Here is a 23279-nt window from a genome sequence, read left to right on the forward strand (position 1 = left end):
CGCCGTTTCACCCGGCGGTAGCTCCTCTTACCGCTAGTTGAGACGGTGTTAGCCTGTTACCACTATTTCAAGCGGCGGCATAGGTTTATTTTTACAATTTTTTCGTTCTACTATTTATTTATGTAAAATCATAAAAAAAATATAAAAATAAAAAATTCTAACAGTTATAGTTAATCGGCCCAACAACCATCGTTCCGGTCGCCCTGATGGAACCGGGCGCAGCCCAAATTAGAGCCTCGGTTGCCTTTGGAAGGCTTCGGCCCAACTCCCAAAACCCTCGCCGCCGCTTCCCACCTCCGTCCATTTCTCCGTTGATCCGCTTCGCCGGCCGCCGCCGTCGCTTGCGCTTCCTCTTTTCCGTTCGCCACTCGCCAGCCCGTCTCCATCTGCTTCTTAAGCTTTCCCATTCGCCGCCGCCGCCACGCCTCCTAAGAGGCACGCCCCACTTGTCTCCCCGGCCGTATGAACCAGAGATGCTGCCCCCGCCTCCGACCGCTGTACTTTCTCCGCCGCGGCATCCACTCCACCTCGGCGCCCATTCCGGCCGACGCCGCCACAGACGCCACCCTCTTGGGCCGCCTCACCCGCCTCCTCCTCCTGCATCGCTTCTCCGCCGCCGCCCGCCTCCTCTCCTCCTCCGGCCCCCTCACCCCTTCACTCCTCCATGCAGCCCTGCGCCGGGTCCGTCTCGACCCCGACGCCGCGCTGCACCTCTTCCACCTCGCCCCGTCCCGCCCATCCCTGCTCGCGCACGCCCAGCTGCTCCACATCCTGGCCCGCGCCCGCCGCTCTGCCGACGCTCGCGCTCTCCTGGCTTCCCTCCTCTCCCCTCGGCCTCCGGCCCCGCCTCTCTTTCCGCACCTCGTCGAGGTCTACAAGGAGTTCACCTTCTCCGCGGCCTCCTTCGACCTGCTCCTACGCGCGCTCGCCAACGCCGGTCACCTGGATGGCGCCCTCCAGGTGTTCGACGAAATGAGGAAGCTCGGGTGCCGCCCCACCGTTCGGTCCTGCAACAGCATGCTCAACAGGCTAACGCAGGTTGGGGACCTGGGCACCGTGGTGGCCGTGTTCGAGCAGATGCAGCGTGTCGGGACTCTGCCAGACGAGTTCACGGTGGCGGTCATGGCAAAGGCGTACTGTAGGGATAGGGGAGTGGCACATGCAATCGAGTTTGTGGAGGAGATGAAGAAGATAGGTGTGGATGCGAACTTGGTGGCATATCATGCACTGATGAATGGGTACAGTGAGATGGGGCGGACCGAGGATGCAAGAAGGGTGTTGGATTCGCTGCCCAGCAGGGGTTTGTCACCAAATGTAGTGACATATACCTTGCTTGTGAAGGGATATTGTAAAGAGGAGAAGATGGAGGAGGCTGAGGATGTCATAAGGGAGATTAGGAAAAATAAGCATCTTGCGGTTGATGAAGTCACCTATGGTGCAGTGATTAATGGCTACTGCCAAAGGGGAAGGATGGAGGATGCAGTTAGATTACAGAATGAGATGATTCATGCTGGGCTCCAGGTAAATCTGTTTGTGTACAACACAATCATCAATGGGTACTGCAAGTTGGGCAGAATGGTGGAAGCACATAAGATTTTGCATGAAATGGAAGGTGCTGGTGTGAGGCCAGACACATACAGTTACAATAGTCTAGTTGATGGGTATTGCAGAAAGGGTTTGATGACCAAGGCTTTTGAAATTTGTGATACGATGGTAAGGAATGGATTCACATTGACAGTAGTAACATATAATGCACTTTTGAAAGGTTTTTGCTCACTTGGCTCGATTGATGATGCACTTAGACTGTGGTTCTTGATGTTGAAGAGAGTTGTTGCACCTAATGAGATTAGTTGTAGCACTTTGTTTGATGGTTTCATCAAGGCAGGTAAAACTGAGAAGGCCTTGAACCTTTGGAAGGAAACCTTAGCAAGGGGATTAGCAAAAAACATAACTACATTTAACACGGTTATCAACGGGTTGTGTAAGACTGGGAGGATGCTTGAAGCAGAAGAGCTTCTTGGCTGGATGAAGGAATCGAGATGTCCTCCCGATAGTATAACTTACAGAACAATAGTTAGTGGTTATTGTAAGACAGGTGATATGGTTGGAGCTATTCGCATTATGAAGGAAATGGAAACTTTAGGTTTTGTTCCTTCAATCGAATTGTTCAATTCTTTGATAACTGGACTCTTCATAGCTAAGCAATGTGGAAAGGTGGACGATATACTCTTTGAAATGAGTACAAGGGGACTTTCTCCTAACACAGTTACTTATGGAGCTCTGATAGCTGGATGGTGTAAAGAGGGAGATCTGCAGAAAGCGTATAACCTGTATTTTGAAATGGCAGGGAAAGGCCTGACTCCAAACCTTTTTATTTGTAGTTCTTTAGTGAGCTGTTTCTATAGAAAGGGGAAGGTTGATGAGGCAAATTTGGTGCTGCAAAAACTTGTAGATACCGACATGATTCCAGATATCAGTGCAACCAGACTTGAGATTGGGAAATTAGCAAATGCACTTGATACTGTTGCTGGTGGAAATCTTCATTCTGCAAAAATAATGTGGAACATTGTTATTTTTGGTCTATGCAAATTGGGAAGGATTGAAGATGCTAAAAACATGTTTGCAAATCTAAAAACCAAGGGATTTGTTGCTGATAATTTCACTTATTCTAGCCTCATCCATGGTTGTTCCACTTCAGGATTTGTTGATGTAGCTTTTGATCTGAGGGATGAGATGTTAAGTGTTGGTCTCACTCCAAATATCGTAACCTACAATTCACTCATATATGGTCTTTGCAAGTCTGGGGAGTTATCAAGGGCAGTTAGTCTTTTTAAGAAGTTGCAGTCAAAGGGTATCTCCCCTAATGCTATCACCTACAATACACTAATTGATAAATATTGTAAGGATGGTCACATAACTGAAGCCTTTAAGTTAAAACAAAGGATGATAGAGGATGGTATTAAGCCTACTGTGTTCACCTATTCTATACTGATTCATGGTCTTTGTATTCACGATTATATGGAAGAAGCAATCAAGCTTCTTGACCAAATGATTGAGAATAATGTAGATCCAAATTATGTTACATATTGGACGCTGATTCAAGGTTACATTAGATGCGGTAACATGAAAGAGATTTCAAAGCTTTATGATGAGATGCATATCCGTGGACTTCTTCCCACCCTTGTGGCTGGAGATGTAAAACAAGCATGTCCTGTTATATACAACCAGAATGGGAAAACAAGTCACATGAAGATGTACTGCTAGTGCTAACTGCTAACACATTCGTTGCATGTCTACATTCTCTTGGAAGATGCTGATGACTTATGGTTTGTATGATAAGGCAAATCATAAGGATCCATTTACAACTTAGATGATTCCGTAAGTTACTTTTACCTGGTATTCTTACATATCTCTTATGTAATTATTAGTAAAATTCTGGTTATAGTCATTGCTCATACCAAATTAGGCACTGTTAGAATGCTTTTCGCAAATCAAGACTGTTAGAAATGTGTTTCACAAACCTGATACAATTCTACTCATTAACCAATTTGAAAGTCAATTCGATCAAGGAGAATCTTAGTGGATTAATTTTATTAGAGCACTGGATCAAGATTCAAGCAATTTGAGGTGTGGACAAGCATGGCGGCTTCTGTAATCAGAAAATGAAGGTAGCACATTTTCCTGTGATATTTAAGAGTCTTTGAGGTGGTATTTAGTCTACCCTTTTTCTTTTAAGATCGTGTATTTAATGAACTTATCTAAATTTCATTTCAGGGTTCGCTGAGAGAAAAAGGAGAAAGACACAATGGATTGAATTTGGAAGAGTTGACCAAACTCTTATGTGCCATAATAGGTCTGTATCGATTTTCATTTTTCTTTTCAATTCACATGCTTGTGGCAAACTTTACATTTGCCATTCATTTGTGAATCCGTTCCAGATATAATGAGAAACTGCTGGAGTATTTTGCTTGTTGCACTTGAATCATATTGAATATAATGGGATAAATAATTTTATGTCCTGATTGTACAGGACCAGGAAGATCATAAGTTGAACAATAAATACGAGGTGCAAATTTAACTTGTACACAAATTTTGAGAGTAGGATAACACCTTTTTATCTAATGTTATCATATTTATTCTAGTTCAGTTCTCCCTTTAACACCAACGGTAGATAGGAACCGAACTGTCTCACGACGTTCTAAACCTTATGAACTTTTGTCCTCTAGATATGCAGTTATGCACCACTGGACCTGTTGCATGTCATTATGTAAAAATGCAACCATAATTTTGCAAGCAGCTCTTAGTGGATTGCTGGCCTCATCTTGTTGTGAGAAAACTGGTTCCGGAACTATTAGACTAAACTAAAGGACTTCTGCTGAGCACTTTGAAATGATACATCATACAGGGAACTGTGGCATTTTTATCTTGATTGTGGTGGTAACCATTGGCTTCTTATTGCCTCTCTCTTGTTGGGAAATATGTAGTGCTTTTTTGATCCCTCTTCCCAACTGCTCCAGTACTATAGGCAACTGAGCACTTCATGTTTCAGATGGGCACTAAATTTTTCCATGCATTTTTAAAGGTGCTGGTGTTAGTTGTAGTTTGTTAAATGCATGTTATAATGAATAATTTCAACTGAGTTTTGATATGTGTGGCATCATATCTGTGGATTTTAAAGGGTTATTCATGCAAGAAAGTTCCAAATGCTAAAAGGCATCGCTGGGAAACATTTCGTTAGTCTTATTTTCATGTGATAAAGTACAAAGAATACAGCAACAACAAAGCTAAGTCCCAAGCAAGTTGGGGTAGGCTGTAGCTGAAACCCAATATGATCCACCTAGTCCCAAGCAACTTGGAGTAGGCTAGAGCTGAAACCCAACATGAGCCTATACAAAATTACAAATGCCTATCGTTCAACTGGCATCAATATTCAGTGTAATAATTCATGACATGCAAACCCCAACTTTCTATATGAATATGACTATCTATGTCTGGCATTTGTTCAGATAATACTAAGTTCTCGCTAGATAGTTCTGTTCAGAAACTACTGGAAGTTTCTGAGTTTGCTTGCTCATTTATTCATCTCTGGTGATTTGCACTTGCTCTACTTCTGGATTTTGAGTGGGTATTTTCATCTACAATTTGAATGGGAAACTGATAGGGCTTGTTTTCAAGTGTTATACTTCATCCATGTATGTGATATTTTCCATGCTCATTTTAGGTTGTCTGAAATGTTACCTGTGCTTTACTTGATGTCCTTCCAAGGTGTTCTAATTTGCCTTCTTCCTATGCTTCTCTACGTCTATAACACAAATGGTTTAATGGTCAATGCATAGCTGCCATAATCTAGCTCTTGCTATAATGCTCTACTTTTAATTTCCCATATCCTCTAGGTTCCATTGTCTTACATTGTCTCTGTAAAGAATAAAATTAGTCATCTGATGCATCATTAAAATATAACTTCTCTTCCATTTAATTCGAGGTTTAGATGTTTCGTAGCTAGTGTTCTTTGATCTGCCAAGCTGATGCCGCTACCACATGCTTTATTCATTCTGAATTCTAGTCCTTCATCCAGCAGCTGAAAGATGGATCAGTTATATGCCAATGTGGAATCGAGCAATTGTTGGTTGCCAAGCAATATCCTCAGCAAATTGCAAATGCAGCTACATCTGGTAATATTATCTTGTTTTTGGCTCAATTAATTACAAACTAAGCATAACATCAATGCCTCGTGCAGAAGTTCTTTTGAGAACGTTCTGTTTTTCATTTGAACCATCCATTATTACAATTTTGGTGAAGACAACTATTTTCCATGTTGAGCTACATCTATTGTGGCATTACCTATGGCATGTTGTAATATTTTACGCATGTTTCCCATAGTCGAGTGCTTTCTTTTATGTGTCAGGCCATGTCATCTAACTCTATCTCCACATGTCAGTTAATTTAACAAATTTGCACATAGCATTCTGAGTGAAAAAGAAAAAGCTGAGAATTCTATTTCCTTTGTCGTAGTAGCTAAACATGTTCCATCTGAAGCATTTATTAAGAAATGTCTTGTTAGCTTTCAACAGATACTATCATGTAGACCATAAGCAAAGAAATATACTTTTCTGTGGTTTCAGTAGACAGCCAAGTGGGCATGGTTTTTGCAATCAAAAGATGAGGCAGAGAACTAAATGGGTTAGCATCGTGCCCAGATAGAGGCTTCACTCTATGGGAAGGTTGAAGAGGTATGTACACCAACCCATCATCTCTTGCTCATTTGTTCATGAAATTGAACCTTCTATATTGTTGTTTCCAGAGCAACGGTGGTTCTGGTGCGAATGTCAAACTCCTTGTTTGGCAGCAGCAAAAATTGAACAACTCTATCAATAGGTCTGCAAGTATCTTCCCTAATGTCATTTAGATGCTTCAGAGACATGTCACCTATGTGAGGAACTGAGCGTTTCTGGGGCGAGTTTTGTTGAGTTGCATCCCTTATTGCAATTAAGATACCTTAAGTCACATTTGACTGTAGCAACGAATGAAAAGTAAAGCTAACGTTGCTACCTTCACTATTTAAGACCTCCAGTGATGTTGCTCCGAAAAATTTCTTGTCTTACTTCCGTACTATATTGTTTTGGAAAATAGAGCACTGTTTTTCAGGGCTAATATATCTCTACCGACCCTTTATTCCTTTGTAGAAAAACAACTTTCGGGATTATATTTTCTTCACCAAACGGATTACAGGGATCTAACACATTTTCATTTTACTTTGTGGGATCTTGTGGAAAGTCGTTCAGACTCTGAAATTAGAGTAAAAGGCTCAATAGGCTGCAGAAAGGCTCGTCAGATATTAGAAGACTTCCTCCTGCAGTTCATGGAAAACTTTTCACACAATATAAAGTGCTTAACAACACGTCCGGCTCCGGCCTATACACAACTATACAAGCATATATGATAGAAACAGGATTCAGTGTCTTGCATAGCCATAGTCATGCACATTGGTGTACACTACCATGTGTACACTGCTAGCTAAAGAAGGCGAGATGTCTTCCTTGGTTTTTCTTATTAACAAATTAATCTCATGCCATAGCTACGATTGCAATAATTTATCTGAAAACCGAAGTAGAAGGATTGCGATGCCGAGGAAAATAATGGTGGCTTCAATGACTGCATCTAAGGCCATCAGCTGCTCTGCTGCAATCTTAGAAGTTTCACGCCCACGCACCTGTCCAACATGAGCTTTGTTATAAGTAGCAATCCACGGAATTCTTTTTCTTTTTACTGCATGATCTAACATATCTGTGAGTGAAAATTATGGTGTTACATGATATAGTGACACTAACATTTTCTGGTACAAATAAATTGTGACAAACAACAAGCACATGACATGAAAGTGAAACAGTGTTGCTGTTATTCTTTCGAAAATATCCGGACCCAACACTAACAGTTACAACATGTACACTTCCTACTTACGTGTTAGCTAAAGAAAACAAAGCAAACTTGGTGAATATCGTTAACATGTACTTTCAAAAAAAATGAGCCTACCAGGGACTGCTAACTTTTTATACTGCATAAAGAAAAGTTAATGATCCATGATATCAGGGAAGAAATTCAAACCTCTAAAAGATAACTCAATTTAATGGGGAGGTTCTGCTCTGCATGTTGAATACAGTAACGCAACATATCCAATATAGCCAGATCAGTTTGGTAATCATCAGATCCTGTGTAGAATATATCAGATGTAGTACACTCATAATACTGCATATTAAAAGTTTGAAACATGATACAAGCCATGATGAAGTACCTGGTATATCAAAAATTTGCTGGACAGGAATTCCTAGTAGATCTACTAACTCGTTTTGAACACGAGCACGTTGTAGTATCGATAGTCTATCACCATGTGTGACTACAACAACAGGTTTATCATCTGCAGTAATGTTTATCATAATCACATTCTTGTCTACTAAGCATTCAAATATCAACGGAAGACAATGTCCACAAAACAAGTTGACAATACAAAACAATAATTTATATGTAATGATATATATGGCAAAAACACAACAATATGTGTATGCATTTTCCATAGCACGAGTCATACCGGTTACACGAGTATGATAGTAACGAAATGTATATTATTCCTCAATATATGTGAAAAAACTATTTTAGTAAAATAATTTCTATTGTAAAAGGAAGATCAAACATATTAGTGAAAAGTCTACGTAACCCCTCAACCGTCCACGTCAACCCCACCTACAAAACCGGATATTATACACTCTAAACAAGTAATACCGTTTAAATGACCAGCTGAAGTGGTTTTGCCACCGTGGCATGCAATATCGTTTAAATGACCCGGTGAAGTGGTCTTGCCACCGTGGCAAGCTACGTTGAATAGGACGGGACCCATACCGGTCAAGGCAGGTCAAGCCTGCCCAGGCCACGGTCAAGGCCGACGGAGCCGCGTTTGACCGCCGGCTTCCTCGCCGGCGGCGAGCCCTCCCGGCGACGCGAAGCACACCTACAGGACCACCTCGAGCACGCGCACACATCTAGATACTTTCCAGGGTGGAAAACTGGCCGGAGCATGGCCGGCGACGAGCGGGGCGGGGCTTTATGCGCGGCCGCTGCGGAGCGGCGGCGGCACCGGCGCCGGCGGCACGAGGTGCGGGCGGAGGAGGCTATCAAAGGCTGAAGGGGCTCACTGGGGTTCGATTTGAGGCGTCGCTTGGGGTCGAGGACGGCCGGAAGGTGGTCGTCGGCGTGCGGGTGGACCTTCTGGCGGCGGTGGCTCGGGCGGACCGGAATCCGCCGATTCCCGGCCGAGGGTCAGCCGGCGCTCGAAGGGGAGTGGCGTGGAGTGAAGCCTAGAATGTGTTGATGGTTTGTGGGGGAGAGATTTGAGGATGGAGAAGGGTGGCCGGAGTATTTGACCGACGGAGGGGCTCGTATCGGCGGCAATGGCGGCCGGGGAAACTCAAATTCCCGGCTGGTGCGGGGACGGTGAGCGGCGTGGATGGACCGAGGAGGGAGCTGAGAAGGCTTGTGAGCTGTGGTTGCGGGGGATTGAGCGGAACTGGCCGGAGCGCGGCGAATTTGGCCGGCGCGGGGCTCTGCTCGGCTTGGTTTGGCGCTGGTGGGAGGGAGAAGGTAAAGGGGATAAAGGGAAAAAAAAAAGAAAAACTGACAATTGGGTCCTATCCAACTTGGCATGCCACAGTGGCAGAACCACGGGTCATTTGAACAGCATTACACAGTTTAGGGTGTATAATATCCGGTTTTGTACGTGTGTGTGAGGTCATTTAAACGGTATTACATAGTTTACGATGTGTAATATCCGGTTTTGTGTGTGGGGGGTATGGACAATTGGGAGTTATCAGACTTTTTCCAATATATTACTCCCTCCGTTCCAAATTGCAAGTCATTCTAACTTTCTTGGAGAGTTAAAGCATCTCAAGTTTGACCAAACTTATACAATAAAGTGCTAACATTCATGATATCAAATAGGTACCATTAGTTTCTTCATTAAATATATTTTCATAGTATATCTATTCGGTGTCATAAACTTTTGTGATCTTCTCTATAATTTTAGTCAAATATAAAATAGTTTGACCCTCCAAAAAAGTTGGAATGACTTATAGTTTGGAACGGAGGGAGTAGCAATCACTACCTCCAATTGATAAGAATGGATACATAAATGTTTCACGCAGTATGTCAATATAATCTTTCGTGTTACTCTCAATTGCCTGAAGGATAGAAACACCGTCAACAACAAATATCACAATGTTAACCTTCCTGGCAACGAAGAAAACTGAATTGATTCCCGAATGGTTTAATGTCCTTAGTTTTATTGCCTTCATTAATATCCCTGCTAAAAGTGCAGAATAAATTCATTGAGCCATGTGTTTCTATCTTAAGGCTACAAGAAAATTAAGAAAATGAAGCATATGTACCAAGCAATACTGGGAGTTGCTAGCGCCCGGATGTCCGATGGGAACTTTCCCATCGGACGCTCCGTTGCAACATTCAAAAACAACATCTGCAACATCGAAAGTATGAGGTTGCAACATTGAAAAATATGCGAAAAATCGTTCAATGTAAACATTGTTTCTGATTAAAAAATTTCCCACCGCAACATCAAGCGCATGTTTCATGCAACATTTCCAAACAAAAAATCACCATATGATAGGTTAAACACTTGCAACACGTGTGCAAAGCATATGCAACATCTAGATCTACTTTGCAACATCAACATGAAATTCTTGCAACATTTTTTTGAAACATCCAAAACACGTGAAACATACACTTGCAACATGCAGAAAGATCTCGTCGGCCATGGAGACCGCTTCCCGCCACGCGCGCCATGGCTGCCGGCCTCGCTCACTGACAGCCTCGTCGCGCTATGCGCCATGTCGGGAGGCGGCGGACGGCGCGCAGAGGAGGTTGGGGCCATGCCCGAGAGGATGCGGATGACGAGCTCCAAGCGCGGGGGCCTCCATGGCCGGCGAGGCGGGGGCGCGGTCCAGGCACGGCGAGGTGCCTCCATGGCTGGTGGGGTGGGGGCGAGCTTCGGGGCACAACGGCCTCCATAGCCAGCAGGGTTGGGGCGAGGTCCAGGCGCGGCACCCACCATGGCCGGTGTGGCGAGCTCCAAGGAGAAAGCAGAGCAGGAGTGAAGAATTTTGGAGGAAAGTATAGCGGGCAACCCAGCATGCAGCACTGCAGCAAATAGATAACTCTCGATCGGACTTGAGCTTGCAACTAGCTTGGTTGAAATGATACTTCGGGTCCATCGCCCTGACGCCGTTTGAGTGGACCTGAGCGTCCGATATTTTCCGTCCGCGTCGAACGTAGGATGGTTAGCATTACCGTACATAAAAATATTGTAGATCCCTTGCTAAACGTGTAACAGGCTCTTGAAATAATTCATTTCATGGTTTTCTATTAAGGAATTAACTCAAACATATCTTTTCAAGTAGAATTAATTGGGTATCAAGAAGCATTAGGTGAAAATGAAAAAAAATCCTCGGCTAAGATAAGAGAATAAAACTACAAACTGCTTACCCCGTCGCTATCTCCCCATGGCTGATTCCCTTTGTCATCCACTTCTGCAGTGTCTTGAAATTTTTTTGTGGGTTGCTTGATAAGCTTTGTGTATCATAAATACATATTGCAGTTGAATTCCTTGGAAATGGATACTCACGAAGGAAGACTGTACCCTTTGATTTTGAACTTCCTAAATAAACAGTAATAGTAAAATCAAGTACAGTCGCGCATCATGATGAAACAACACCTAGGAAAAGGTTAAAACCTTACCTGACACCTGTGCTCTATCTGGTGCAGAAGGTTCATCATCCTTGTCAAAGACCCTTGTAATTTGGTTCACAAGGGTGCTCTTGCCAGCACCTCTAGGGCCCACTAATAGCAGTGTAGTGATCTCAGGCAAGACATAATCCCCAGCTTTTGCATCGCCAGCTCCCTCAGTGCAATCCCCAGGCTCATACCTGGTCATAGACTGAGTTTCTAATAAAACACAGACTAAGTTTCTAATAAAACACTCACTGAGTAAAAGATTAATAAAGTGAACTTTCTTAGGGTCTTACTAGCACATCGCAACACTGTTCTGTTAGTTGCCGATAATTAATCTCTCCTAGTAATTAGATTTGGTGGTTTAATTGACAAACTCAGAAATTTCAGTCTTGAAACAGATCGTAGTTGTTTGATAAACAGATAGAATATTAAGTTCAAGATGCGATCATTGTACTTTGTATTAGAAACTGTAATGTGACGATAGCTGCATTCTGCTTTTATAAACCATAATTCAACACCAAAACATGGTTTTGGGAAAGACGAGCAGAAACGGAGACATTTATTGTTAGAATTTCGGACTCTACCAATTATATTGTTAAAAAAAAGAGAAAAAAATCAAGTTACCTCCTGATGAACTCTTTCGCCTCCCGGCCGAAGTGTCGAGCATCCACCTTGGTGTGGTCGTAGACTGAGCACTCATCGGATTCTTCGTCATCGTAAACTGGCAAGACGGCCACGTACTCGGCGAACTCTACACCTCGACAAACAGGTAGTTCAATAAAGTGATCATTCCAAATTGGGAACTGTGAGATCATAGGGTAGTGGCAGAGCAATCACCAGGAGGAAGGATCTCCGATGAGCATGACGGTGAGGAGGGGATGCTAGTGGGGTGAGATCGCCGCTGCCGCCCATGGAATTTACCTCGAATTTTGCAGAGTTTGGGGTTTCCTTGGAAGGTGGTTTGGGGGCGGCAAAGATTGAAAAAGAGGAAGGAGGGTGGAGGTGTCAGGGAACAATCTTTGTTTCTTGATATTGTAAATAAAACCGACATTTGCATCGTAGCCATCAACTTTGTTGTAAATAATTCCAATGCTCATTCTTATTTTGAACTAATCATGTTATTTTCTTAATGGCTAAGGAAGTTATCATGTATCATCTACTTGGCACTGGTAGAAGAGCAATCTAAGAGGTGAGAGAGCCTAGAGAGATTGAGAGAGTCCAGTTCCCCTAGAGAGAGAAAGTTCGGGAATTCCCGGAATCAAACGTCAAAATCCTCAGAGAAATAGGGGAATCAGTTCGTCTGCTAAGGATCGATCTCTCCTAATTCGCTCAAAGTTTTGGTGACGAATTTGAGAATGAGCGGGGATTTTTCTCAGAATTTGCTCGCCGCGTGAAGAGAGAGGGTTAGGGGTTCCCAGAGAGAGATCCCCCGATGGATCACCGCCTATGATCGCACTTTGCCACATCAAGTAGGAGAATGCAGCCAGGTCGGCGCCTCACGATGGCCTTCCATGGAGGAACTCCGAGAAGAGGATGTAGAGGATTGTTGGATGATTTCACCGGTGAGCGCCCTATGAAAGTGGGCACCCCAATTTTGCATGGAGGTAGGGCTGAACCACGATCATGTGATGGTAGTCTGGACAGGGGTGAAAGGTGAAGATAGCTGTAAAGGGTCCTATCAAAATGGTAGAAATCATAGGAGAGAAAGAAGGAAGCAGAGGAAATTAGGAGGAGTCTGTTCAAGGGATCTACGCCATCGAGTGAGGATAGAGAATTGGAGGAAGTGATGAAGAATCTTGAAGCAGCAATTGGAAGAATTTCGAGCTCAAATCCATGGCGGATGTGCCTACTAGCAGGAGGATAGAGGAAGGTGGAGAGAGTTGGTGGGAGGGAGACGAAGGCAAATGGGTTGCTAGCCCAAACAAACTGACCCAACTCACCAGACACAAAGGAGTTTGGGTCCAACCTCTCGGACTTGTTCAACCACTCCTACAATCTGTCCACCACATGGCTCTAGGTCCCCAAGTCTAGGGTTCTAGAGGCGACGGAGGTGGGGGTCCCAATGAGGAAGGCGGAGGTGAGGAGATTTGGCTAGAGGCGAAGAGGATCCAACACACAAAGATGACATTCACCAATTCCACATCATTTGTGGAAGCTACGATGAATAGACGCCTAGGGATGGATTGGGGAGGAATAGCTCCATTCCAAGGAGGAGGCCACTACAGAGGTGGGGAAGCCGACCGATGGGTAACAACATGATAGGAACCCGCTAGGGTTTGTTCCCAATCTTTTGATGAGAGAAGGTGGATAACTCAATTTGGGGATGGAGACGACATTCACGGTCCGACTACAACCATCCAAGGATGCTGCGCCTTAGCAACCGATATACCACCTCCAATGGTCGCCGCGATCTTGTGGAGCACGATCAACCAAACCACTAGGGTAATTATTGCAAGCAATCAAGGAACAAGTAAGAACAAGTAGAACAAGAAACTCAATTGCAAATATGGAGATGGAAACCAATCTAAAATCAAAAAGTTGATGTTCTGAATCGAGTAGAACGGATGGTCTAGTCGACACACGCGTCTACAAGGAAGTAGCAATGGCTAAACTTTCAACAAAACAAAATCCGAGTGTTCATGGTGGCGGCTAAGGGGTATATGAATGTGGGAGGATGACCACCAGGGTGTTGGGGTCGTGATCCAATCCTAGGATGAGTTCCTAATGGACCCAACTTGATACACGGCCCATTGGGCCAAAATAAGGCGACGCAACACCTTTGATAGAAAAACCTTTTAGTAGTAATTTGATCATTGCGGTCCCTTCAGGAAATATATGAACATGAGTCTGGATGTATATAAAAATAGACTTCAGAAGGATTCCATGGAGTACTTGAACGCCCAAAACGGAGTCCGGATGAGATCGTGGCGGCCGTCACAAGTTGGCACGATGCTGCAGTCCGAATCCAGACCCAAAACGTGTTGGATTTGATCTCTTTCTTTCCTTGGGCCAAAAGTGACGTCGTGGCCTGGTGGGATTCCAAGGAGTACTTGAACGCCCAAAACGGAGTCCGGATGAGATCGTGGCGGCCGTCACAAGTTGGCACAATGCTGCAGTCCGAATCCAGACCCAGAACGTGTTGGATTTGATCTCTTTCTTTCCTTGGGCCAAAAGTGACATGGTGGCCTGGTGGAGGACATTGGGATTACTTAGACTTGGTCCCCAATCAACTTCTTTGGTCCTCCATGCCTTCCATATGTGTTTAACATTCTTTTTGATCCACGTATGTATTTCTAAAAATGTTAATGAACACACATCATGGTGCAGCATCAATTCATCAAATGTATCAAATACAATCATGATAAAGAATTGTTTCACCTATGAATCAAAAGTTGCCAATATGGTTGTATCCGAGTAGGTGATGTCCTCGTTATTCTCCCCTTCTTGGCTGTAAGTCATCCTCGATTTGCTCCAACGGCATTCAAAGGTGCTTGCTTTGATGTTGGAATACAGAGCGACAGCTATGTTGCACGGTCACAACCAGCAATGCTCCCTTCGTTAGGCTTACCCTGTTGCATATGGGAAAAACTAGAAAAATTTTGCAAGATATTATTAGTGTTAGTGCAGGCCCCTATTTGATCATGGTATTGTTGCCCAAAAGGATATTTTAGATTAGAGCAAATATAAACTTTATGCACCAAATATTCTCCTTTGTTGTCATATTTGCCAATTGGATGAAGCGAACAATAATTAAAACTTGGCAAATCAGAATCAAATTTAAGTTTCTTTTTTAGACAATTTAGATTACATAGAATATAAAATTCAATATAACCCAAAGTATTTAAAGAGGATAGTAAATTCAGTTCATCTTGTGCACAAGTAATCGGATGAAAAAGCTTATCATTAGCACATTTGTATGGTTCCAAACTAAAAGTATCACACTTATTCACTACTTGTGGCATAGGATTAAGAGAATCATCAGCACACAAGTCCTATTTATCATAAGGAACAACAAGTACATTTTCTGACAAAGGAAAATCAGCAGTTGGTTCCACTATTTGATATGGCAGGGGCTGTTCCCAATCTTTCGATGAGAGGAGGGGTAACTTCGATTTGGGGGTGGAATCAACGTTGGCTGTCCGACTACAACAATCACAGGATGCTGCGCCTTAGCAACAGGTACACCGATTCCGACGTTGGCTGTTCTTGCTGGGCCAAGAACACCCTTGAACCTGCTAGCAATCGAGAACAAGCAAGAACAAGATGAACAAGCAAATAAACCCACGGATTTGAAACAAATGAAACCTGAATCACGAGTTGGGGTCTTGAATCAAGCAAATCGGGTGGTCTGGTCGACACACGCGTTCACTAGGAAGTAGCAGTAGCTAACTTGCATCTAAAACAAAACCCCCCAGTTCATCCTGGTGGCTGCTAGATGTATTTATACATGGGCAACAGCAAGGAGGCGTGGGAGGGTGTAAACCCTAAGCTGGAAAGGGCCCCTAGTGGGCTGCACGAGATATAAGGGTTTCAGCCCAAGACTGGAAGGCCGAACGTCTCTTTGTCAATTCTGCTCAGCTCCGGTGGAATTTCGTCCTGAGGTTGGATCCATCTGAAAGTGAACTTTAAGAGCTTTCCAATGAGTACTCATATGCCTCAAACAACATCCGGAGTTGAGAAATATTGCCACGTCAATTTGATGTTGCCTGGCTGTACGAACTTGAAGTCTAAACTTGATGTCCGATCTTGTGCTTTCTTATTGTGTGATCTTGATGCCCAAACTGATTGGTTGATCCATTAGGCTCCTCTCCATCATTCCTAATAATAATAAAATCATCACAATGACTTAGTAGCATCCAATTCTGAGATGAGGGTTTATGGACAGTGAGGAATGAGTTAACCTGATAATTTAGCTCTCGTGCACGGGCTCTTGTCAGTGGTCCTTGCTGCATAGTAGGCGTGGTTGTATCATTGGAAGGGATGTCCTCATCATCCTCCCCTTCTTGCATGTGAGTCGTCCTCGACTCAAGTTCATCTTCCTCACCCAAATATGGTTTTAAATCTGCAATGTTAAATGTGGGGCTGACCCCAAAATCTGCAGGCAACTCAAGTTTGTAGGCATTATCATTGATCTTAGCTACAACTTTAAAAGGACCAGCAGCTCTCGGAAGCAACTTTGACTTTCTCAAATCAGGAAACCGATCCTTTCTCAAGTGCAGCCAAACCAAATCACCCGGTTCGAAAGTAACATGCTTCTTTCCTAAGCTACCAGCAAGTTTATATTTAGCATTCATGTTCTCTATGTTCTCTTTTGTGGTCTCATGTATTTTTAACATCAACTCAGCACGTTGTTTAGCATCAAAATTCAATCTCTCAGAAGTTGGTAAAGGCAGCAAATCAATAGGGGCACGAGGCACAAAACCATAAACAATCTCAAAAGGGCTCTTTTTAGTAGTAGAGTGTTGTGAACGATTGTAAGCAAACTCAACATGAGGCAAACATTCTTCCCACAATTTTATGTTCTTTTTCAAAACTGCCCTAAAAGCATGGTAGATAAAGTTCTATTCACAACCTCGGTTTGTCCATCAGTTTGGGGATGACAAGTAGTGGAAAAAAGCAACTTAGTACCCAATTTAGCCCACAAAGTTCTCCAAAAATGACTAAGAAATTTTGCATCACGATCTGAAACAATTGTGTTTGGTACACCATGCAAACGAACAATCTCACGAAAGAACAATTCAGCAACATGAGTAGCATCATCGGTCTTATGACATGGTATAAAATGTGCCATCTTAGAAAATCTATCCACAACCACAAAGACACTATCCCTCCCCTTCTTTGTTCTAGGCAGTCCTAAAACGAAATCCATAGAAATATCCTCCCATGGTGCATTAGGAACAGTTAGAGGCATGTACAATCCGTGAGGATTAAGGCGTGACTTAGCTTTTTGGCATGTTGCGCAGCGAGCAATGAATCTCTCCACATCCCTCCTCATCTTGGGCCAAAAGAAATGATCAGCAAGGATGCTTTCCGTCTTCTTTGCACCAAAGTGTCCCATCAGCCCTCCTCCATGCGCCTCCTGCAATAATAACATACGCACGGAGCTAGCTGGAATGCATAGCTTGTTAGCTCGAAATACAAATCCGTCATTGAGGACGAATTTGTTCCATGTCTTTCCCTCCTTGCAATTCAACAACACATCTTTAAAATCACCATCATGGGCATATCGCTCTTTTATTGTTTCCAGGCCAAAAATTTTGAAATCAAGTTGTGAAAGCATGGTATAACGTCTAGACAAAGCATCAACAATTACATTTTCCTTCCCTTTCTTGTGTTTGATGACATAAGGAAAGGACTCAATGAATTCAACCCAGCGAGCATGCCTACGGTTCAGTTTTGCTTGACTTCGAATATGCTTCAATGATTCATGATCAGAATGTATAACAAACTCTTTGGGCCATAAATAATGCTGCCATGTTTCTAAAGTCCGAACTAGAGCAAGCAATTCTTTATCATAAGTAGAATAGTTCAAACTAGGCCCACTCAACTTCTCGCTGAAATATGCTACAGGTTTTCCTTCTTGTAACAAAACACCTCCCAAACCAATTCCACTAGCATCACATTCAAGTTCAAAAGTTTTAGTGAAATCAGGGAGTTGGAGCAAAGGGGCATGGGTTAACTTATCTTTCAATGTGTCAAAAGCACTCTTGTGTGCTACAGCCCAAGTGAATGTAACGCCCTTCTTGGTGAGTTCATGCAATGGGGCTGCAATGGTGCTGAAATCCCTCACAAAACGGCGATAAAATCCAGCAAGCCCGAGAAAGCTTCTCACTTGTGTGACCGTTGTGGGAACCGGCCAGCTATGTATTGCTTCAACCTTGGCTTGATCAACTTCAATTCCCTGTGGGGTCACAACATAGCCAAGAAAAGAGACTCGATCCGTGCAAAAGGTGCACTTCTCAAGGTTACCAAACAAACGTGCATCACGTAGAGCATTAAAAACATCACGCAAATGATCAAGATGTTCCTCAAGTGATCTGCTGTATATCAAGATGTCATCAAAATATACCACAACAAATCTGCCAATGAAAGCGCGTAAAACTTCATTCATTAGTCTCATGAAAGTGCTGGGTGCATTAGTGAGACCAAAAGGCATAACTAACCACTCGTATAGACCGAATTTAGTTTTAAATGCTGTTTTCCATTCATCTCCTAGCTTCATGCGAATCTGGTGGTAACCACTACGCAAATCAATTTTTGAGAACAAAATGGAGCCACTTAATTCATCAAGCATATCATCTAGCCTAGGAATAGGATGACGATATCTGATTGTAATGTTATTAATCGCTCGGCAATCTACACACATGCGCCATGATCCATCTTTCTTAGGAACCAAAAGAACAGGAACAGCGCAAGGGCTAAGAGACTCACGCACATAACCTTTATCGAGCAATTCTTGCACTTGGCGCTGAATCTCTTTAGTTTCCTCGGGGTTGGTCCTGTATGGCGCACGGTTGGGCAATGAGGCTCCGGGAATAAGGTCAATCTGGTGCTCAATCCCACGGGTTGGTGGCAGCCCTGGTGGGACCTCATTTGGAAAAATGTCCGCATACTCCTGCAAAAGGTTAGTAACTGCAGGAGGCAAAGAAGAAGGTATCTCCTGAAGTGAAAACAAGGTTTGTTTGCAAATCAAAGCATAGCAAACAGCAGTATTAGCATCAATCTCATCCAAATCAGATTTGGTTGCAATGAAACATGACCCTTTCAGCTTGATCTCATTTTTATTATTGTGGGCAGATTTAGTGTTCTTCTTTGTGTGCTTTTTAAGTTCATGTGCTACAATCTGATTTTCACTCTTAGCATGCTCCTGATTCATTACTTTACTAGCTCTAGCAAGTTCATCTTTCAAAATAGCTTCAGGAGACATTGGATGCAAAACAAGTTTCTTGTCATTATGCATAAAAGAGTATTGATTTGTTTTACCATGATGCAAAGAATCAATGTCAAATTGCCATGGTCGTCCTAACAACATAGAGCATGCTTGCATGGGCACGACATCGCAGTCAATAGAATCATGATAAGAACCAATAGCAAAATTAACTCTCACCAACCGTGTTACCTTCACCTTACCGCTGCTGTTTAGCCATTGAATGTAGTAAGGTTGTGGATGTGGCTGGGTGCACAATGCAAGCTTCTCCACCATTTCAGCACTTGCCAAGTTGTTGCAGCTCCCTCCATCAATGATGACTCGGCAAGAACGCTCCTTGATCACACACTTGGTTTGAAACAAAGTGTGGCGCTGATTTTGTTCAGCCTTCTCCATTTGTGCACTCAACACTCGCTGCACCACAAGGCTCTCATAGTTTTCAGCATGTTCCGTTCCAATGTGCTCCTCATTTTTGTTGTGCTCCTCATCTTCCCCTACATTGTTAGCTGCAAGCAAAGCATATGTTTCTTCATCTAAATCACTAGCAGAGGAATACTCACCATTAGGACGCACAACTAGCACGCGTGCACTTGGGCAGTCCTTGCGCACATGACCGTAACCTTTGCAGCGGAGGCATTGAATGTCTCTCATTCTCCCTGAGGATGCAATTGAGGATGAACTCTTGGTTGGTGCAGCAGCTGCCCCCTTTGTGGGTTCAGGAGGGCATGGTGAGGAGTTCGTTGTCAAAGGTCGTGGTTTGCTGCTTGATGAAGATGGGGCAGCGACTCGGTACAGTTGGGCAGTGGGGTTGGATGGTGTCCAAGAGGTAGCACGACCTGCAGAAATGTTAGTTCTCGTGCTAGCTCTCCGTCCCTGTACTTCCCTTTCAGCTTTACAAGCAAGATGAAACAAACGAGTGATCGAATTGTATTCTTTGTAAGCCAAAATATCCTGAATTTCCCGATTCAGCCCACCCATAAACCTAGCCATAGTTGCATCCTCATTTTCTACCAAACCACAACGAAGCATCCCTGTTTGCAACTCTTGATAGTACTCTTCTACAAATTTGTTTCCCTGTCTCAAAAGCTGAAGCTTATGCAAAAGATCACGTGCATGATAAGAGGGAACAAATCTAGCTCGCATAACTCTTTTCATAGCATCCCAAGTTTGTGGAGTGTTGTTTGGGTGGCTGCGCACATATTCGCTCCACCAAATAGAAGCAAAATCAGTAAACTCACTAGTAGCAGCCCTAATACGTTTGTTTTCAGGAAAATCATGACATGCAAATTTTTGATCAACAGCTAGCTCCCAAGTGAGATATGCATTGGGGTCATATTTTCCATCAAAAGAGGGCATGCTGAATTTAATCTTCCCTAAAGAATCATCATTGTCGCGTACCTCACGTCGTGGTTGACGAGCATGTCCACCATGTCGACGGCGGCGCTGCTGCTGGTTATGTTGGCCATTTACCTCCCCATCAAGCTCCGTGTCAGCTGAATATTCTTCCTCATCTTGCCCAGCAATGCTACCCTCAGTGTTGTTGTTGTTGCGCCGTCCCGAACCATCACGACCCACCTGGTCCATCCTATCCAAACGTGCCAAAATACCTACAAGAGAGGTGTTAAGAGCCCCAAGCGTGTTCGCCATTGAGGTCAGCTTGGTGTTGGTGTCGATCTGCGTGGCCTCCAATTGGCCAAGGCGTTCGTTGGTAACTCGAACATCCTCATCAAGGTGTTCAGCATGCACCCTTACTTGGCGTTCAAAGTGTTGAATGATGCCCCTTGTTCGAGGTGAATGAACTTGTCCATCATCCTCATTTCCTGCCATGGTTAGACAAGGGAAAAAAATGTCCTACCAACTAGTGGAACTAGGTGACAGCAAACTCCATGCTCTCAATCTTGTTCCATCAAGTTCTTACATGTTCTTACCACGCTAGGAAGTTGGTGTTGGCAGCCGGCAAGAACAGCACAAAATGTTACACAAGCACAGCCCTGTGACGTAGTAGATAATTTGTGGAGCTATAGGTGGCTGCAAGAAAAAAAAAATCAAGGAACAGCTAGAACCACGTTAGCCAAAGCAAGTTGAATAAATGTTCACAATGGTACTGTGCTGGTCCTAGGCTAAACCATATTAGAGACGTGAGCCTAGACACAAACGTAGTCACCCAACAGCGGCAAACAAGGCATACAAAGAGAGTAATGCAGCAACAAGAACTCTTTTTCTTCCTTTCTTCTTTTCCTTCTTGTTTCTTCCTCTTTTTTTTTTCTTTCTTTTTTTTTCTTTTCTTTTCAGGGGCCTCAAATGTTATGTTTGGCACAATGAAACAAAACAATTACTTCACATAGCCCTCCTTGCTTTTAGATGCACAGATTACACAGCAGATATGCGGAAATCTCCGTAGCGTTTGCAAGGCGCTCAGAAAGTATTTGGCGGCAAGGTTAATTTTCCCTGAAAGAGCACAAAGTAACCTTTCCAGAATGTATCTAAACACTTGAATCGGAGATTGGATGCAAGAAATAGAGCTGATTTCTTCTCGTGCAGATCTGGAAGTGGGGATTGCGAAAATAGTGGGCAAATGCAGCAGCGTGAAAAGGTGGGGGGAAAGTGGCAGCGAATCTAATGGTGATAAAAATGTGACAAGAACTCAAAACTCTAATGGATTAGAACTTAAGAACCAGCACTTGACACCATGATGCAACCACAAACTCAACAAGCCAAGAACTAGGTAGAACAGCAAGGGCTCCAACTAGTTTTGTTTTTGGGATTTCAGATCTAGCCTATCTATCTTTTTGGGTATTTTTGGACTGTAGGTAAAGTAAAGAATGGGTAGTTACTCTCACCGATTAACCTTGCTCTGATACCACATGATATGGCAGGGGCTGTTCCCAATCTTTCGATGAGAGGAGGGGTAACTTCGATTTGGGGGTGGAATCAACGTTGGCTGTCCGACTACAACAATCACAGGATGCTGCGCCTTAGCAACAGGTACACCGATTCCGACGTTGGCTGTTCTTGCCGGGCCAAGAACACCCTTGAACCTGCTAGCAATCGAGAACAAGCAAGAACAAGATGAACAAGCAAATAAACCCACGGATTTGAAACAAATGAAACCTGAATCACGAGTTGGGGTCTTGAATCAAGCAAATCGGGTGGTCTGGTCGACACACGCGTTCACTAGGAAGTAGCAGTAGCTAACTTGCATCTAAAACAAAACCCCCCAGTTCATCCTGGTGGCTGCTAGATGTATTTATACATGGGCAACAGCAAGGAGGCGTGGGAGGGTGTAAACCCTAAGCTGGAAAGGGCCCCTAGTGGGCTGCACGAGATATAAGGGTTTCAGCCCAAGACTGGAAGGCCGAACGTCTCTTTGTCAATTCTGCTCAGCTCCGGTGGAATTTCGTCCTGAGGTTGGATCCATCTGAAAGTGAACTTTAAGAGCTTTCCAATGAGTACTCATATGCCTCAAACAACATCCGGAGTTGAGAAATATTGCCACGTCAATTTGATGTTGCCTGGCTGTACGAACTTGAAGTCTAAACTTGATGTCCGATCTTGTGCTTTCTTATTGTGTGATCTTGATGCCCAAACTGATTGGTTGATCCATTAGGCTCCTCTCCATCATTCCTAATAATAATAAAATCATCACAATGACTTAGTAGCATCCAATTCTGAGATGAGGGTTTATGGACAGTGAGGAATGAGTTAACCTGATAATTTAGCTCTCGTGCACGGGCTCTTGTCAGTGGTCCTTGCTGCATAGTAGGCGTGGTTGTATCATTGGAAGGGATGTCCTCATCACTATTAGTTGCTCTTCATTAGCATGCAGAGCGGATATAATTTGGACATAATGGGTCATATCATTGTTGCAAGTATTCACAAATACTAGAATCTCCTTTTCAGCATTGGGAGCAAGACAAAACAATTGACCAATATGGCTATAAGAATTGCTAATTAACAAGGTTTGAATTTAAGAATTGAGCCCTCTCATGAACCTACTCATAACATCTTTCATGCATTTATCTAATCCACCATATATGATATAAATTTTAAATCATGGAAGTAT

The 23279-nt window shown here is 43.5% G+C and overlaps 1 protein-coding gene and 1 pseudogene across 7 annotated transcripts; one reads left to right on the forward strand and one right to left on the reverse strand.

Moving 5' to 3' along the window:
* The first annotated feature begins 261 nt into the window (after positions 1-261).
* Positions 262-6562, forward strand: LOC117849481 (uncharacterized). 7 transcript variants are annotated; one of them, XM_034731049.2, is made up of 6 exons: positions 262-3378; positions 3556-3668; positions 3775-3853; positions 5579-5672; positions 6126-6230; positions 6302-6562. In XM_034731049.2, exon 1 carries the CDS (start codon positions 463-465, stop codon positions 3262-3264), a length of 2802 nt encoding a protein of 933 aa, XP_034586940.1. In that variant the 5' UTR covers positions 262-462; the 3' UTR covers positions 3265-3378; positions 3556-3668; positions 3775-3853; positions 5579-5672; positions 6126-6230; positions 6302-6562. The 7 variants fall into 7 exon arrangements, with proteins under 7 accessions (XP_034586940.1, XP_034586941.1, XP_034586937.1 ...); XM_034731050.2 differs by having other exon boundaries at positions 3598-3668; positions 5564-5672; positions 6123-6230; XM_034731046.2 differs by having other exon boundaries at positions 3598-3668; positions 5564-5672.
* A 252-nt stretch (positions 6563-6814) lies between these two features.
* LOC117849482 (uncharacterized) lies at positions 6815-12201 on the reverse strand (annotated as a pseudogene).
* Positions 12202-23279: the final 11078 nt, after the last annotated feature.

Source organism: Setaria viridis, chromosome 3 (genome assembly GCF_005286985.2).
Source record: "Setaria viridis chromosome 3, Setaria_viridis_v4.0, whole genome shotgun sequence".
NCBI lineage: Eukaryota > Viridiplantae > Streptophyta > Magnoliopsida > Poales > Poaceae > Setaria > Setaria viridis.

Coding starts and splice junctions, on each gene's coding strand:
- LOC117849481 (XM_034731049.2), top strand. CDS start 463: ATGAACCAGAGATGCTGCCCCCGCCTCCGACCGCTGTACTTTCTCCGC.